This window comes from Oratosquilla oratoria, chromosome 6 (genome assembly GCF_046742065.1).
Source record: "Oratosquilla oratoria isolate Oo_2021 chromosome 6, ASM4674206v1, whole genome shotgun sequence".
Taxonomy (NCBI): domain Eukaryota; kingdom Metazoa; phylum Arthropoda; class Malacostraca; order Stomatopoda; family Squillidae; genus Oratosquilla; species Oratosquilla oratoria.
In genome coordinates this window covers 9878030-9897323 of record NC_134782.1, presented here as the reverse complement: position 1 = coordinate 9897323, position 19294 = coordinate 9878030, and the positions used below count along the sequence as shown (strand labels likewise).

The 19294-nt window shown below is 47.1% G+C and overlaps 1 protein-coding gene across 3 annotated transcripts in view; it reads left to right on the top strand.

The window, feature by feature from the left end:
- LOC143026273 (uncharacterized) overlaps nucleotides 1–18899 on the top strand; it is a 39592-nt gene extending 20693 nt beyond the window's left edge. For all 3 annotated transcript variants that reach the window (XM_076186377.1, XM_076186378.1, XM_076186376.1), the window contains exons 2-5: nucleotides 849–3057; nucleotides 8401–8545; nucleotides 12279–12535; nucleotides 17410–18899. In XM_076186377.1, coding sequence (XP_076042492.1) covers nucleotides 849–3057; nucleotides 8401–8545; nucleotides 12279–12535; nucleotides 17410–17562 — 2764 coding nt within the window. In that variant the 3' untranslated portion in view covers nucleotides 17563–18899. The remainder of the gene's footprint in view (nucleotides 1–848; nucleotides 3058–8400; nucleotides 8546–12278; nucleotides 12536–17409) is intronic.
- The last annotated feature ends 395 nt before the right edge of the window (nucleotides 18900–19294 follow it).

The following is a 19294-nucleotide window of genomic DNA, read 5'->3' as shown; positions in this document are numbered from 1 at the left end:
AGGCCCTGGGGCACTGACCCAGTAGAGAATTTCCTCTTGAATTTGACATGCTGATGCAAGCAGACACAAAAACCACACCTCATCAAGGAGGTGTGGCTGCCCCAAGGGATTTGTTACCTGATCTATGGATCAAACCCAAAAAATAGCTGGAGGAGGAGGGAAGTAGTTAATGTTGTCAGCTCTCTTTTTGTGAAGAAAAGTATGGGGTTGGGGGCAGGCTGATGCTAATAATGAGAGACCTTGTCCCTAGTTCAGAGATCAATAGCCAACCCCTCAGGGCTGCATCTCCTCATGGACTAGAGGATGTTGATAGATTTTTAAGATGGTGTGATGATTTTAACATCCATCTTTCAGGACTGCCACTATCAGATACTAATTATTGTCCCCAGGTGATGTAAATTACCTATTCAACTAACATGTTTGAAGAGAGATGATAGACTAAATTAAATTCATATAAATTTTGATTCACATATACCTAAGAGTTAATCCTAATTTATGTTCTAGTATTTTTGAATTGTATTCTGTGATGTAAGATTTGATTTATGACTGTATTTGCAAGTTATTTTTTCCATCTTGTTCACTGCTTCTGACCCAGGGCAGTGGACAAGGTGCAGGGATGACCCGTTATCCAGGAGGTGCTAAGATAAGAGGGAGGGTGGAGGGGTGTGGAGTGTATTCAGGGATGGAATGGGTGGGAATGATTTTATGCCTTTTCCTTTTTGGCTACCTCCTTTGTAAGGGGGAAAAAGCCTTGGTATATGGATGTATGTTCACCCTTTGTTCATCTTTTTGATGTGCAATTTATTTTGTGGTTTTCTGTAGGTGTAAAGTATCTTTTCTTTTTGCAGGTTATTCAACAGGGCTGCCATGTGCAGTGTCACACCCAGAGACTTCCTCAATGAACAAATAAGTGCAACATCTTTGTTTGGCGACCCCAACTGCTGCTGTCTTCATCTCCCATCTGTTGAAGAGGGTGACCTTGTTAACCTCCATCATCTGGTCTCAGATCTTTTGGAAGACATTAACAGTGAATGTAGATTGCATGGCAAAGGACAGCCTTCTCCTGTAAACAAATTTGAAGCAAAGAGCCCATTGGATTGCTTCTCGGGGTTACCACTACCACTGATTGATGAGAGTCTAAAAGAACTGACAGATTTTATTGCCTCAGTCTCGTGTAACAGCGATAAGTGGAATAGGGAATGTTGTGACAAAGGAAATAGAATATCAGTAGATTATCAAGGTTTAGGTTCAGAAAAGAGCAATACCTTAAATCAAGGTAGCTGTTCATTTAGTGAAGATAGTGGGGTTTGTGAAACCAGTACTTTTCAGGAAGGAAGTAACATGAACCAAAAAAATAATTCCAGTCTTACAGATTATCAGAAATTGTTAAAAAGAAGATATGATACAAAACTACAAAATTTAAATAAAGCTGGCCAAAATAAAGAGCAGCTGAATAATAGAGAAGGGGTATACTCCAAAGAGATAAGTGGGGAAGTGGAGACAGAACGGAATAAAAAGATAGAAAAAGGTTCTTCAAAGGCAGAACAGATCAGAAAAAGACTAGATGTTGGTTCCCCAACAAGTAATGATGAAAATGGATTTAAAGACATAAATGCAGAAGACTTCATAGTTATAGATGAATGTAGTGAGGGTGTAATGGAGGAAGAGGAGAAATCCTGTTTGACTGAAAATGATAAAGACATTAGGGATAGTCAGATATCAGATGCAAGAGGAATAAAAAAGACCAGTACAGAGGCATGTGGAAAGGAAAGTGTAGTGTCACTTAGGGGTCAGGAGGCCAGTGTAGAGCTGAACAGAAAGACACAGGAGGAAAGAAGTGGTAGAACAGATGGTTCATGTGAAAAAACGGGTATTAGGGTAAAAGGAGATTCAAGTATGCAGCCGTGTCTTGGGACCAATCAGAACACGAGAGCTAGATTACGAGGGAAGGCAGGTGTGGGAGGAAGTAGGAAAACAGGTGTGAAAGTAGCTGGAAAAGTAAGTCTTAGAACAAGTGGGAAAGTAGGTGTTATGACAAGTGAGAAGACAGGTGATGAAACAAAGGGGAAGGCAGGTGTTGGAGTAAGTGGAAAGGGAGGTGGTGGAGCAGATGGGAAGGCAGGTGTTGGAGTAAGTGTAGGTGCTAAATCCAATGGAAAAGATGATAGTGGAACAAATGGAAAAAGAAATATGGAATCAAATAGGAACTTAGGTGTACAAACAAGTGGAAAAATTGATAAGGAGGGGAATGAATCAACATGTGGTAGAATTGGAAATAGTGAAAAGAGTAACACAGAAGAAAGGGAGAAAATTAAATCGGTTTCCAAAGAAGATGAGAAAATGAAAGCAAAGGGAAATCGCTCAATGGATGTTGGAGTAAATAAGGAAGGTATTGAAAGTGGAGATGGGAATGCTTATATTATTGGAAAAGACAGAAAAAATGGCCAAGATATTCAAATTGGAGGCAATGATATGTATGTAGGCACTGAGGATCCAAATGTAAAGAGCAGAGGCGAAGCTTTAACCTTGAATAGTACCATAGAAATGTCTGATATTGATGTTTTGGAATTGCATCCGCGTCCAGAGGATAGGGATTATCTAGATGCTGATATGTCATTAGCAGAATCTCTTCATAATATGACAGTGGAAGACAATCTACTTGAGCTTGATGCTATGTCACCAGTCAAAAATAAAGCTAGTATGTCATGTGCTAGACAGGAAATCATTACGTCCAGTCATAGCCATAGGCAACAGATGGAGGGAGTAGTTGAAAATAATGTTGAACTTCAAAGAACCAGCACACCAACCAAACCACAACAGAAGAAACAGTTGACAGATAAGAGACTAGATAGTGGAAAGGACCGAAATGGAAATATCTCTCCGCCAACCGATGCACAAACACAAGTTGCAGACTTCAGTGAGCAAGGTCTTTCTAATATTAATATGAAAATAAAGGAGCCTGTGGAGATGGATGGAGCAGATGGAGCCGAAGATGCTGTGAAGGCGTATGAGGTACCATTTGTGAGTGAAAATGCAGAAGAAAATAAAGACAATGAAGTAAGTATTGTATGTGTTCAGATTTGCAAAATTAATAGATAAATTTTATGTTCAGTAGTGATAATTGTTGCTTTGAGTTTCAGCAACAGGAAACCTGCAGTCTCACTGCCTAGCAACAGTACATGGACCTTCAGAAGATCTTTGTGGGAAGAAACTTCAGACTATTGTCAATGTTGTATTAGTGTGGGACTGCATCAGTGTCACTGGGTTATAGTATTAGGCATAGGGAAGCAATTGCTGAAATGTAAATGCACTGTTGAGGTTATTAGAAGCATGCTGGTCTTGCAATTCTCACCCGGAGCAAATACAGAATTGATGGAGAAAGATCTTGGGTCCAGTCTGTAGAGTGAGTGTCAGCTTTTGAGGCTGCACCTGCAGATTTAGGTGAGGGTCTTGACAGGTTTTCAAGATGTGGGAGGGAAATGATTATCTTTGATGTCTGTCTTGCAAGGCATCTACTTGGAGGCACCCATCATCAGTCATTAAATTTTGTCTGTATTAAGAATATGGTGGAAGCTCACTGGGTGAGTAGGTTAGGGTGTCATTACTTGTGGCGAAGGTCAATGGGATGGGAGTTCAAATCCTGCCACCAGTGAAGTTGAACCAAGGGTATGGTTCATTAAATTCCACGCTACAAAGTTCTCTGTAAGAGTGATCCTAGCCTCCTGACAGGGGGGAGTTTGTGATGCTAAACCATGTCATCATCATCAAGGATAAAGTTAATCATATAGGAAATATTTCAAGCTTACTTGAACAAACGGGAACAAGGGTTAAAATATAATAGAATGGAACCTTCATCCCTGAAATCAATAATGACAGTACTTATTTCAGACAACCATGAAAACACCCTGTTAAGGATGTCAGTACTCTAAAAATGTAATTTTTTTTTTTACAGTTTTGTGAAAATGTGTGGAAGTATCATTTGAAGTATGCATAATATGCATCTTGAGTGGGTGATGTTCCTGTTTAAAGGGACATTGTGTAAGACTAGCTTTCTATTTGACGTTTACATTTTATGTTTTTCTCGTATAAAATTTTAGAAGGCTATATCATATGTCAGTCAATGTATACTGATGAACATGTGAAGGTAAAAAATGAAAAGTAACGTTGTTGTTGTTGTTGTTCTTGTTCTTGTTCTTCTTCTTCTTCTTCTTCTTCTTCTTCTTCTTCTTCTATGTATGTATGTATGTATGTATGTATGTAACTAACTAGGGGCTGTGCTGAATGTTAGGAAGTGAAGCAAAACCCCAACATGAATCACAGTTTCTGTAATGCCCCGTAAAAACCAGTAAATATTTGGGGATAAAGTAATGTAAATGTGATGAATATCACTTACAAAACACTACTTTATGATATCTAATTTATCAGTATCTGTGCATTTTTCATCTATATTGCAAATAGCTTTTTCATACATAGGGTGAAAATTTTTGTTTTATCTAAGGCTCACTATTTTGGTAACAGTATTTTTGTCACATTTATGGTTATAACTAAAAAACTTCCCTCTATATGAATTATTTTTTGTTTACACAATATTTATATTTTTTTTAAGTTGTCTTTTTTAATTATGTCTCTAAGGAAAAAACTATAGCTTTTAACAATACAATTACACTACCTTTTTTTTTATACAAAATTTGAGTATTAAAAAAAGATTGGTATGGTGTCACTTTTAGACATAGAGTAACAAGTTAACAAGACAATCTTTGTCAAAGCTTCTAGTTTTCTTAAAGAAAAAATATCAACAGATCACAGTTTATGTTAGCTCCAGAATGAGCCAGAAAAGAGGGAGGGGGGGAGAGAGGGAGTGGAGTATGTAGGGATGAAATGTGTGGGAGTGTTTTTATGCCATTGACTTTGGAGACCTCCCTCATAAGGGGGAAGAAGCCATTGGTATATGTATGTATTATTATTATTATTATTATTGTTATTGTTATTATTATTATTATTATTATTATTATTATTATTAATATTGTATTTTTCATGTATTTGTGGATTTCCATAAATTGGCACTGATCATTTTTACACGTCTACCATTTACAGAAAAAAAAAAATGATCAGTCTAGCTTAATTATTTTGATATATGTGTACCAACATCCTTGAATGGCCAGATCCTTCCATTGGAGAAGAACCTTAAAATTTTGATGAGAGAGAGAGAGAGAGACAGAGAGGGAGAAATGAGAGAAAGTGGAGATGCAGTAAATGTGGACATAAAAAAAAATAATAGTGTAAGAAAATCCCAAACAAAAAATTTAATTGAGTAAAGAAAGCCATCAATCCATTACTTCAGGTCTTTCTTGCAGGAGATTCATGGTTCCCAGGTAACTCTCCTCTACTCTCTCTCTCCTCTCTTCCTTTCTCCTCTCTTCCTTTCTCCTCTCTTCCTTTCTCCTCTCTTCCTTTCTCCTCTCTTCCTTTCTCCTCTCTTCCTTTCTCCTCTCTTCCTTTCTCCTCTCTTCCTTTCTCCTCTCTTCCTTTCTCCTCTCTTCCTTTCTCCTCTCTTCCTTTCTCCTCTCTTCCTTTCTCCTCTCTTCCTTTCTCCTCTTTTCTTTTCTCCTCTCCTCTTTTCTCCTCTCCTCTCTCTCCTCCCTCCTCGATGTCCTCTCTTCCTCTCTCTCTCTCATCCCTCTTTCACCCCTCCCTCACCCCTCCCTCCCCTCTCTCTCCCCTCTCTCTCTCCTCTCTCTCCCCCCTCTCTCCCCCCTCTCTCCCCTCTCACTCTCCCCCTCTTTCTCCCCCTCTCTCCCCTCTCACTCTCCCCCTCTTTCTCTCCCCCCTCTCTCCCTCCCCCCTCTCTCCCCCCTCTCTTCCCTCTCTCCCCTCCCTCCCCTCTGTCTTCCCACTCTTTCCCCACTCTCCCACCCCTCCCTCCCCACTCTCCCACCCCTCTCTCCCTCCCCTCTCTCCCTCCCCTCCCACCCCTCTCTCCCTCCCCTCCCCTCTCCCCTCCCTCCCCTCTCTCCCTCCCCTCCCCTCCCTCCCCTCTCTCCCTCCCCTCCCCTCTCTCCCCCCTCTCCCCTCCCTCCCCTCCCCTCTCTCCCTCCCCTCCCTTCTCTCTCCCCTCCCCTCTCTCCCTCCCCTCCCCTCTCCCCTCCCCTCCCCTCTCTCCCTCCCCTCTCTCCCTCCCCTCTCTCCCTCCCCTCCCCTCTCTCCCTCCCCTCCCCTCTCTCCCTCCCCTCTCTCCCTCCCCTCCCCTCTCTCCCTCCCCTCCCCTCTCTCCCTCCCCTCCCCTCCCCTCACCCTCTCTCCCTCCCCTCCCCCTCTCTCCCTCCCCTCCCCCTCTCTCCCTCCCCTCCCCCTCTCTCCCTCCCCTCCCCCTCTCTCCCTCCCCTCCCCCTCTCTCCCTCCCCTCCCCCTCTCTCCCTCCCCTCCCCCTCTCTCCTTCCCCTCTCTCCCTCCCTCCCCTCTCTCCCTCCCTCCCTCCCCCTTCTCCCTCCCCTCCCTCCTCTCCCTCCCCTCCCTCCCCCTTCTCCCTCCCCTCCCTCCTCTCCCCCCTCCCTCCCTCCCCCCTCTCCCTCCCTCCCCCCTCTCCCTCCCCTCCCTCCTCTCCCTCCTCTCCCCCTCCTCTCCCTCCTCTCCCCTCCTCTCCCTCCTCTCCCCCTCTCCCCTCCTCTCCTTCTCTCCCCCTTCTCTCCTTCTCTCCCCCTCCTCTCCCCCTCTCCCCTCCTCTCCCCCTCTCCCCCCTCTCCCCTCCTCCCTCCTTCCCCCTCTCACCCTCCCCTCCCCCCTCTCCCCTCCCCTCCCCCCTCTCCCCTCCCCCCTCTCCCCTCCCCTCCCCCCCTCTCCCCTCCCCCTCTCCCCTCCCCCTCTCCCCTCCCCCCCCCACCTCTCCCCTCCCCCTCTCTCCTCTCCCCCCTCTCCCCTCCCCCTCTCCCCTCCCCTCCTCTCTCTCCCCTCCCCCTCTCTCTCCCCTCCCCACCTCTCCCCTCCCCCTCTCCCCTCCCCCTCTCTCTCCCCACCCCCTCTCTCTCCCCTCCCTCCCCTCTCTCCCTCCCCTCCCTCCCCCCTCTCCCTCCCCTCCCCCTCTCCCCTCCCCTCTCTCCCCCTCCCCTCTCTCCTCCCTCTCTCCCCCTCCCCTCTCTCCTTCCTCTCTCCCCCTCCCCTCTCTCCTTCCTCTCTCCCCCTCCCCTATCCCCCTCCCCTCTCTCCTTCCTCTCTCTCCTTCCTCTCCCCCTCACTCTCCTTCCTCCCCTCACTCTCCTTCCTCTCCCCCTCACTCTCCTTCCTCTCCCCCTCACTCTCCTTCCTCTCCCCCCTCACTCTCTCCTTTCTCTCTCCACCTCCCCTCTCTCCTTTCTCTCTCCACCTCCCCTCTCTCCTTTCTCTCTCCACCTCCCCTCTCTCCTTTCTCTCTCGACCTCCCCTCTCTCCTTCCTCTCTCCGCCTCCCCTCTCTCCTTCCTCTCTCCCCCTCCCCTCTCTCTCCCTCCTCTCCCCCTCCCCTCTCTCTCCCTCCTCTCCCCCTCCCCTCTCTCTCCCTCCTCTCCCCCTCCCCTCTCTCTCCCTCCTCTCCCCCTCTCTCTCTCTCTCTCTCTCTCTCTTTCTCTCTCTCTCTCTGTCTCTCTGTCTCTCTGTCCTTCCTCTTTTCTCCCTCCCTCTCACAACCCTCTCACAACCATCTCTCAACCTTCTCTCACCCCTCTCTCACCCCTCTCTCAACCTTCTCTCACCCCTCTCTCAACCTTCTCTCACCCCTCTCTCAACCTTCTCTCACCCCTCTCTCAACCTTCTCTCACCCCTCTCTCAACCTTCTCTCACCCCTCTCTCAACCTTCTCTCACCCCTCTCTCACCCCTCTCTCAACCTTCTCTCACCCCTCTCTCAACCTTCTCTCACCCCTCTCTCAACCCTCTCTCAACCCTCTCTCAACCCTCTCTCACCCCTCTCTCTCCCCTCTCTCTCCCCTTTTTTCCCGTCTCTCCCCTCTCTCCCCTCTCTCTCCCCTCTCTCTCCCATCTCTCTCCCCTCTCCCCCTGTCTCTCTCTCCCTTCCCTCTCTCTCCCCTGTCTCTCTCTCCCTTCCCTCTCTCTCCCCTGTGTCTCTCTCCCCTCTGTCTCTCTCCCCTCTGTCTCTCTCCCCTCTGTCTCTCTCCCCTCTGTCTCTCTCCCCTTTCTCCCTCCCCTCTCACCCTCATCTCTCTCCCCATTCTCCTCTCTCTCTCTCTCTCTCTCTCTCTCTCTCTCTCTCTCTCTCTCTCTCTCTCTCTCTCTCTCTCTCTCTCTCTCTCTCTCTCATTTTCTCTGTTTGTGTCAGCATCTTTCATGTTTCCATGACAGGAGACCAGTGGTAACTGGAGGCCCCTTGTAGATGCAGCCATGCGAGTCCTAAATCAAATTTTATCTCCCTTGTAGGACCCAGCATGGAATTACCTGAGGCTGCTGGAGACGGACGAGGAAAGGTACAAGATGGTCCGAAATAAGTGGAAGAATGTCGTCATACCAGACCCAAACAAAAACTTGACATATCACAGTTTCCGCAGGACCAAAGTGAAAGCAGGTTTGTGTGCTGTGTTATTCACCCCCCTCCCCCCCTCGTCCTACCCCCTCATCTGAGGGGAGATAGAGATTCTCCTTTCCTTTCATTTCCTTGCATGCCCTGCTTGCAATAATCCGTGTCTTCACCACCCACTCTTTCCTCCTTCCCCCCCTTTCCTTACTCATCCCCCCCCTCTCTTTGTCCTAACCCCTTGCCCCTCCCCCACACTCCTTACCCCTCCCCCACTCCTTGCCCCTCTCCTCCCCCCAATCCTTGCCCCTCTCCTTAGCCCTTATCCTTGCCCCTCTCCTTACTCCCTATCCTTGCCCCTATCCTCCCCCCAATCCTTGCCCCTCTCTTTAGCCCCTATCCTTGCCCCTCTGCTTAGCCCCTATCCTTGCCCCTCTCCTTAGCCCCTATCCTTGCCCCTCTCCTTAGCCCCTATCCTTGCCCCTCTCCTTACTCCCTATCCTTGCCCCTATCCTTGCCCCTATCCTCCACCCTTCTCCTCCAGCACTCTTTGCCCATTGTCCCCTTCTTTGTCCCTCTCCCTCTCCTCAGCTCGTGCCCCCCTAATCTTCGCCATTCCTCTTTCCTCCTCTTCTTGTCCCTTTCTCTCTTTGCCTCTTCCCCCCTCTCATCCCTTCACCTCTCCTTATCCCTTCCCCCTCTCCTTACCCGCTTCCTTTTCTCTGTTCTTGCCCCCTTTCCCCTTCCCCTCACTTTGCCCCTTCCTCCTAACCTTGTCTCTTCCTCCCTTTGCCCCTCCCTCCTCTCATAACCTCTCCTCCTCCCTTCCCCTTCTCTTCCCCTTCCCTCCTCCTGCTCCTCCTCCCTTTCTCCTCCATTCACTTCTTCCCCATTCCCCTTCTCCCCCATTCCCCATTTCTCCCACTTCTTTTTCTCCTCCCTTCCCCTTCTCCCCTTTCTTTCCTTTCTCCTCCTCCTCATACTCCCATTTTTCCTCTTCTCCTCATCACCCCTCCCTTCTCTTCGGTCATCTCCATCTTTTCACTCTTCCCACATATCCTTGCCCCTCCTCCCTCTCTTCTTGTCCCTCCTCCCTCTTTCTTTGCCCTTACTCCCTCTTGCCCATTGCTTCCCCTCAATATTTGTTCTCTCTTCTCTTCTACTTGTCTCTCCCCTTCATTCTATCTCTTCCCTTTTTCCTCTTTCCGTACCTTCTAGTTCTGTGGGTTTCTTTCCTTCTTGATCCTCCTTTTCTCCTCACCCCTCCTCTACTCCTCACCCCTCCTCTACTCCTCACCCCTCCTCTACTCCTCACCCCTCCTCTACTCCTCACCCCTCCTCTACTCCTCACCCCTCCTCTACTCCTGAGCCTCCTCCTTTCCTCTTTGCTCCTCACCCTCACCTCTACTCCTTAGCCACCTCCTTTCCTCTTTGCCCCTCACCCCTCCTCTACTCCTGAGCCTCCTCCTTTCCTCTTTGCTCCTCACCCCTCCTCCCTCTTCTTTCACCTCACCCCTCGTGTCTGTCCTTGATCATCGTCCTCTCCTTCCTTCTCTTCACTTCCCTCCTTTCCTCTCATCCTGCCTTCAGTTCATCTCTCCTCTCCCCACCCTTCTCCTCCCTCCTTCCCTCACCTCCCTCTTTCCCTCACCTCCCCTTTCTCTCACCACCTCACTCCCCTCATCTCCCCCTTCACTCATCTCCCCCTCCACTCCACTTCATCCCCTTCACCTCCCCCTCTATCTCCCCTTCTCCCTCATCTCCCCCCACTCTATCTCCCCCCCACTCCCTGAACCCCCCTCTCCCAGATTCCCCCCATTTCCTTCACCTCCCCTCCATCTCACCTCACCTCACTCTCCCCTTCTTTCCCCAGTCTCCCCCTCCCCCACTCTTCCCCCTCCCCCACTCTTCCCCCTCCCCCACTCTTCCCCCTCCCCCACTCTTCCCCCTCCCCCACTCTTCCCCCTCCCCCACTCTTCCCCCTCCACCATTCTTCCCCCTCCACCATTCTTCCCCCTCCACCATTCTTCCCCCTCCACCATTCTACCCCCTCCACCTCTCCCCCACTCTCCCCTTCTCCCCCACTCTCCCCCTACCTCTCTCCTTTTATCTTTTTCCCCTCCCTTTCTCTCACTCTTCTCTCCATTCCTCTCATTTCCCCTCCCCTCTCCTTCCCCCTCCCCTCTCCTTCCCCCTCCCCTCTCCTTCCCCCTCCCCTCTCCTTCCCCCTCCCCTCTCCTTCCCCCTCCCCTCTCCTTCCCCCTCCCCTCTCCTTCCCCCTCCCCTCTCCTTCCCCCTCCCCTCTCCTTCCCCCTCCCCTCTCCTTCCCCCTCCCCTCTCCTTCCCCCTCCCCTCTCCTTCCCCCTCCCCTCTCCTTCCCCCTCCCCTCTCCTTCCCCCTCCCCTCTCCTTCCTCCTCACCCCTCTCCTTCCCCTCCCCTCTACTTCTTCCCCCTCCCCTCTCCTCCCTCCCCCTCTCTCTCCCCCTCCCCTCTCCTTCCCCCTCCCCTCCCCCTCCCCTCTCCTTCCCCCTCCCCTCCATCCCTCCTTCCCCCTCCCCCCTCCCTCCTTCCCCCTCCCCTCTCCTTCCCCCTCCCATCTCCTTCCCCCTCCCATCTCCTTCCCCCTCCCATCTCCTTCCCCCTCCCATCTCCTTCCCCCTCCCATCTCCTTCCCCCTCCCATCTCCTTCCCCCTCCCATCTCCTTCCCCCTTCCCTCTCCCCCTCCCCTCTCCCCCCTCTCCCCCTCCCCTCTCCCTCTCCCCCTCCCCTCCCCTCTCCCCCTCCCCTCTCCCCCTCACCCTCCCCTCTCCCCCTCACCCTCCCTCTCCCACTCCCTTCCTCTCTCCCCTCTCCCTCTCCCCCTCCCCTCTCCCCCTCCCCTCTCCCTCTCCCCCTCCCCTCTCCCTTCTCCTAACTCCCCTCTCCCTTCTCCCCCTCCCCTCTCCCTCTCCCCCTCCCCTCTCCCTCTCCCCTCCCCTCTCCCTCCCCTCTCCCCCTCCCCTCTCCCTCTCCCCCTCCCTCTCCCCTCTCCTTCCCCCTCCCCTCTCCTTCCCCCTCCCCTCTCCTTCCCCATCCTCTCTCCTTCCCCTTCCTCTCTCCTTCCCCTTCCTCTCTCCTTCCCCCTCCTTTACTTTCCCATCCCCTGACCTCCCCATCTCTCCTCCCACTTTGTACTACTTCCCCTTATGCCCCCTTATGACCTCCCCTCTCCTCACCATCCCCCCTCCTCAACACACCCCACCCTCCTCAACACACCCCACCCTCCTCAACACACCCCACCCTATCTCCTCACCTCTCCCACTCTCCTTGCCCCTCCCTCTCTCATAGACTAACCTTTTCTTTATGCTCCTTCTCCTGATTTGTCCCTCTATTTATTTGCCCTTCCCCTCCTCCTCTCTGATCATCCTTCTCTCTTTACCCCTCCCCCTCCCCCTCTCATCACTTGCAGAAGTGATGGTTTTTCTTAGTCGAATGAAATAGTCTGGTATAAGACATAGTTATTATCAAGGGTGATTATGTTCTACAGTGAGTAGTGCTATTTTTCTGGTTGAATGAAATAGTTGCCCACATGAAATTCCTAAAAGTAGGTCCACTTTTCAGGTAGGCACACATTTTGCCGTCAAGACATTGTTCTTCTCGAATAATCTTCCATGTTGCTTTTCTTCCCCCTTGTCTCTCCATTCTCCTTTCTTCCATCTCTTCCTCCCCATCCTTATTCCTTTGTATCACTCTTGGTCCTTTCCCAAGGATGGTAGATTTTAATCTCATTATTTTCTCTGCAGCTGAACCACTTATTAAACTGAATGCTCTGAAGCGTAAGAGATGCCAAGGTGGAGAGAATGGAATGGAAGGTCCTTCATCCAAAAAGAGTAGAGCAGTCAATTTAGATTTCAACCTACAAAAGGTATCCAGAGTAATTAATGTTGTCTTCTGTGACTTCCAAGAAGAGCTCAGCAGAAGCTCGTCACAAAAAAGATCTTGCCGTCTTGAGCAGTGCTACTATGAAAAACTGAATCATCTCAAGGAAGCACGGTCAGAAGTAAGAGCTTTGATTATTTTGAAATATTAAGAAAAGATCACTGTTTTTAGCTATGTATATGAGCTCATATGTATTGTCTACATCCAGTTGTATATAAGCAGACTTTACTGTTGGATGCATTAGCTCAGATATTGTCTGGTGGTAGACTAAATTCTTTAGAAGCTCTTTAGGCTTTATAGCTTAAAAGTACAAGGATACTGTAGCATTTCGCTGCTAAAAGTAATCAGTTATTCAAGTCAACTATATATCAGTCGGGACTGCTCGGACAGACAGTCTAGGGAACGACAACAACAACAACTATATATCAGTTGGCAACTCCTACTTTCCAACCTATAAAAAGCACCCAGTACAACTCTTCAGCATTGTGGTACTCCCCAAGGTAGGCGTAGCTCCTCTTGGGAATCGGTGCCACCTGCAAAGAGCCGGTGGCCAGGGGTAGTTGCTGCCGTTTGGCCCCCAACTCTTGGGGTTGGGGGGTGGTCCCACGAAGTAGACGCTGCCTCACAACACGGTTTTAGGCCACAACACTCCACAAACACTCTTCTGACAAACCTCACACAAAGAATTTTAGATGGCATCAATTCTGATAGGCCCCACCAAAGAACACTTCTTATAACATTAGACATTAGTAAAGCTTTTGATGCTATCCCCCGCCACAACCTAACAAATAAATTATATAACACAGACATGCACAATAACACCAAAAGATGGCTGGCCAATTATCTGGCAGGTAGGAATGCTTACATGTCATATAATGGCCAATCATTGCACATCAGAAACATTAAGAACGGAGTACCACAGGGCTCGGTTCTATCCCCCACACTATTTAATCTATACATGCATGACTTACCCACGCCAGACACCTCAGAAATACAAATCTCTTCCTACGCAGACGACATAACAATCACATGCACACATCGTAACACAGACAAAGCTGCAGAAATAATCCAGCCATACCTTGACACACTCAACACATGGTTCATCACAAACAGACTCAAAATAGCTCCAACCAAATCTACAGCAACACTTCTCACCAACTGGACAAAAGAACACAAATACATACCTCATCTCTACATCAACAACACTTTAATACCACACACAAACACACCGAAAATTCTTGGTGTAACATACGATACATCCATGTCTTTCAAACAACACATCACAAACATAAAAAACAAATGCACACCCAGACTTAACGCACTTAAGTCAATCACTGGAACAACATTTGGACAAAACAAAGAAACTAATATAATATACAAACAATGCATACGCTCAGTGTTGAATTATGCGAGTCCTGCATGGGCTCCTAATCTCAGTGAGACACACAACACCCTTCAAATCATACAAAACAAAGCCCTAAAAACAATTACAGGCTGCACAAATACAACACCTACAGACCATTTACACCATGAAACAAAAGTCCTCAAAGTCAAGGACCACCTCGACATGAGAGGCACACAAACACTTGCCGCAGCCACCACAAACACATTACACCCGCTACACTACATAGCAGAACACCCACACACACCAAGAAACATTAAAACTGATCGCGAGAGAGACTTGGGAGATCTAGTGAGTCCTGACCTTAAATCCAGGAAAGAGTGCATTAGCATCAGGCATAAAGCTAACAGAGCATTAGGTTTCATTGCCAGGACAGTTATGAATAGAAGTGCAGAAGTGATAACACTGGGTAACAAATTTTTTTTTTGAAAAATCGTCCAGGGTTTTCCAGCGGAATTAGACTAATTGTGATGCTCTGAGTCCGAAAATGCCCTTGGTTTTTCTCAATCAGGTCAGGATTGTTCGCTACAGACATTTAAGAAAAAAAACGATTTTTCGTCCAAAAACCCAATTTCTGCGGATCATAAAAATTCGGTTTTTCCGTTTTCCTGGGGAAATAAAAGTCAACGTATCCAAATTCATTCATTTTTTATATACTCGATTACATTTGATAAGCTTAATACATGTACATGAGCGTTACGTGACACAAAAGTTTGGAGTTCACGGCGTAAATCGCCGTTTCCTCGAATTCCGTGTGTGAGCAGCTGCTGGGTTGTCTCTCTTCAGCGACCAGCAGTAGTCCGCGAGCATGACTGCGTCCCACCTCCCCTGGTACCTCTCCTCCATTTGACACATGTCCTGATGGAACCTTTCTCCCTGCTCGTCGCTGACCGCACCAAGGTTTTCAGGAAACTTCTCCATGTGTGAGAACAGGAAATGCATCTTTATACTCATCAAACACCCAAGGTTTTGGAAGTTCTTTATCATGCTGTTGATGAGTGTGGCTTGGTTTGCTGCCTTATTGTACCCCACGAATTTTTTCACCACCTGAACAAACGACATCAAGGCGGCGCACTCTATAGAGTTCAAGGAGTTTTCGAACTCTGTGTCCATGATGAGCTGCCGTATCTGTGGGCCATCGAAAAGGCCGGCCTACAGATTCTCAATGGTCACTCCAGGGAAGGCTCGCCACAGGTAGTTGAAGCACCTCCCATCCTTGTCCAGAGCGCGCGTGAACTGTTTCATTAACCCAAGCTTGATGTGAAGCGGTGGGAACAAAATCTTTTCCCGGTCAACAAGAGGTTCGTTTATGATGTTGCTCGCCCCAGGTTCTAACTGCTCTCGCACCGGCCACTCTTTCTTCACATAGTGCTGGGCTCTGTCTCGACTGTCCCACTTACATATAAAGCATGGGTACTTTGTGTACCCGGACTGCTGACCAAGTAGAAAGTTCACCATCTTAAGGTCGACGCAGATGAGCCATTGGTGCTGCTCATATTGGATTTTGTCGAGCACGTACTTGACTGCTTCATATTTCTCTTTGAGAGTTGTGGAGTGCGCAAGAGGAATTGAGGCGAACTCGTTCCCGTTGTGGATGAGCACACTCTTCAAAGAGCGCTTGCTACTATCTATGAAGAGTCGCCAATCTCTCGGATCATATTGAGGAGCGCCGAGTTTAACAAGAAGACCGGCGACATCTCGGCAGTACACGAGGTCTTCCTCCTGGCAGAAGTAGCCCATGTAGTCCTGATGCCTTCTACGAAAGAACGTGATACGCGCATCCTCGCCGAGTAGGTGTTTCTCTTTGAGTCTGGAGGCCAACAGCTCGGCGGAAGTCTTCGACAAGCTGAGATCCCGAACCAGATCATTAAGCTCACATTGTGAAAAGGGCTGCGGACCATCTTGTGTTTCATACTCTTATTCTGTATCTCCTCCCTCATATGCAGTGGTGGCCTCGTCGTCACTGTCAGGAAGCTCTTTGCACGCTGGTACAGGAAGTTCTTCGCAGTGAGCAACTGGACGGTGGGCAGATGGAAGGTCGGGGTACTGGAGGCTGCTCCGATTCTTCCGGTTGATGCCAGTAGTATTGATGGCGCAGAAGTAACAATCCGATTCATGGTCAGACGGCTCCCTCCAAACCATCGGAATCCCAAACTTCAGTGAAGTTTTCGTGCCCTTCGTCCACCGCCGGAGGTATTCCACGCACGTCATGCACACCGTGTGCGGTGCCCAGGACTTATCTTGGTCACCCAGCTTGACTTGAAAGTAAGCCTGGTATGCGCGCTTCACAAAGCTTGTGATGCTCTTCCTGTGCATTGACAGCGTGTATTCTCCGCAAATGTAGCAGAAAATGTCAGGATTATTCCAGCATGACCATCGCGCCGAAGCCATATCAATACCCTGAAAAGAAATAAATAAATAAATTAGTCAATTTCAAACAGAAACACACCAGAAGCAACCATTTATATATGAATAATTCGCTATCTTCTTCAAGAAAAATAGGATTGAACTCAAAACCCTTCAAATTATCATATGTATAGCTCGTCAGGTAGGCCTATGGCTGTATCTCAAAAAGTTGACCTAATTGAGCAAAACCAATGTGATATTCGGACTCAGAACACCAAAATTAGTCTAAATCAGCTGAGAAACCCCTGACGATTTTTTGGCTGTAACCCAGTGTAATCAAACTAGTGTTAGACCCATCCTTGACTATGCGGTACAGTTTTGGTTTCTGTCCTATAGAATGGACATCAATTCACCAGAATAAGTACCGAAGAAAATTACCAAAATGATGCATGGGTTCAGAAATTTACCTTACAAAGAGAGGCTAGGCACCTTAACTCAACCTGTCTGGAAAGCTGGAGAGTGCAGGGTGATCTAATAGAGGTGTTCAAATGGATCAAAGGCTTTAACAAAAGTGATGCAAACAAGGTCATCATATTAAGACAAGAAGAAGGAAATAGGCAAGAACTGGTGATCAATGAATGGAATAGATTTAGTAACCATGTAGTGAGCGCTGAGACTCGGTTGTTTTAAGAAACGATTAGACAACTTTATGGATGGGGATGACAGGAGCTAATGGACATGGAACTGCTTAGTGCCTTATTGGCTCTTGCAGTCTCCTTCATTCATATGCTCTTATGTTCTCTATGATAAGATATTTTGAATGATGTGTGGCTCTGGTCTAGGAGTGAAGTACATTCTTGACTGCATATATCAATACAGTTAGCATACCAATATAGTAAGCTTCAAGTCATCAAGTATTATTTATTAATGCACAGTGTAACTATTTTTTTCTTTTCTTTTTTTACAAATTCTTCAATATCTGTATATTTCAAATAAATACATACATACATACATACATATATATACCAAGGCTTCTTCCCCCTTACAAGGGAGGTAGCCAAAAAGGGAAAGGCATAAAATCATTTCCACCCATTCCATCCCTGAATTTCAAATACAGTATAAATATGTGTTATTGAAACTGAATGATTATTACACTGATGTTAATTAGATGAATATCAAAGGAACATATGCTTTTGTCATCCATAGCCAAGATATCAGAGTAAATGATTATTTGCATTGTTTTTCAGAATATAGCATTGCACAAATTCTACAGTGGGCTTGAGGACCAAGGAACAGTCTCCCAGGAACAACTGGAACAAGAACAGTTTGATATTGAACAGATGTATTCATGCTTTAAGAGATATTATAGCTGGGATGGTAAAATGTTTCTTCCAAAGTGATTTTATGTTCTGGACATCTTTTACATATAGAGAACCAACAACTTTGCTAACCCTCCCTCCCTCCAATACATTTAATTGTTACCTTCAAAGTGATACAGTGAGGCAAAGGAGAAGAGCATTCCTAATCCTTCCACTTCCACCACATTCCTCCACTTGCTCCCCATAGTACATTCATATCTGTGTTCATCCACACCCTTGGACACCATTGTATAATCAATGTTCTCTCAAGTTTTGTGCTACTATCCACATCTAACCACATGTACTGCACATCTTTCTTTTAAAACATCATGTTGGCAATCATCAGTTTTCTTTCATTGCATATCTCCAACATTTTCTTCCCACTTTCATTCTTTCTAGGTACTCCATACTTCCCATTTACACCATTCACTGACTGTGTCTATCACCACTCCACATTGATTTGGAACCTTTCCACAATCTCTCCTCAAAATTCTTCCATTTCTTCTTCCCTTATGCCATTATCAGGATCATACACACAACCTTCATGCTTTGCATTCTGTTCTCATTTTCACCCACATAATCCTTGATGGCACTTTCTTCTGTTGCACACACACATTTTATTGCTTATCAACAGAATCACACCCTCTCTTTTCACCCTCTACCTTGGAGATCCTACTGTCCACATTCTCAAAACTCCACCTCTCCTTTCTCATTCAGTTTGATTTCACTCTGTGCTAACATCCATCTTTCACTTACAGTCCCTTTTTACTCTTGTGTTCCACAACCATACACATTCAGTGACCCAATTATCAGGATTCTAGTTGGAGTCATCCTACCAGAACTCCTCTTTTTTGCCTTGACTTTGGAGGAGAAAAATTGGTTTGCCCCATTTGTTGTCATGCAAATGACCTAGAGGAATATAATACTTTAATCTTCCACCACAGATTTTATTACTCATTCTTGCCCATTTTCCTTCATCCTTACTCCCCTACTCAACTCTAGCATTCATTTGTCACTCCATCCATATACAGGTTAAACAACCATGGTGACATACACTCCTGCCTCAAATCAACATTTACCTCAAATATCTCTCATTGCTTCACATCCAACATGGAAGGTCCTCATTGACTTTACATTTTTTCCTCCCGTGAGTCTTATGGTCTTCCAACTTCTCTATCTCCTTTATCTATACCTTCTTCAGATCCACAAAAAAGAAAAAGAAAAAATACAATTTAATTTCTTCTTAGTTTTTCACAAAGCTGCCTTAAGAATGAAAATTTGATCTCCCTGTGTGTGGTATATTTTTTTAAGTATAGTGTTTTTTTTTTATTTATTATTATTTTAACATGTTTATAGTTGGAATAAATGAATTCTTCATACATATATACCATAAATGTTTTATTTGTTACTGTACAGTCATCATCACCAGGATTGGCACATCTTGCCTCGTGCCAATTCTGATGGTGAGGAAGAGACTACCCCCTAAAACAGTGGTTCAAATACATTTGGACAACATGCCAGAGGTGGGTACAGGCTAGCAAGACCAATGATATCATGCAGGCATGAGTAGATCAGTTACCACTGGCTTTTGTGGTGGACAGATGTGTTTATGTTCATCATTAAGCAATGGGCTTGGGAAAGGACTTGGAGGAAGACCAACCAGCAAAATATTGCTGCCCTGGTAAAGGGAGGAAAGTCTAAAAAACAATTCTAGTATCACTGGCATTCCATTGCATTCTGTGCAGAGGTGGACCAAGCGTTGCCACGATGCTGG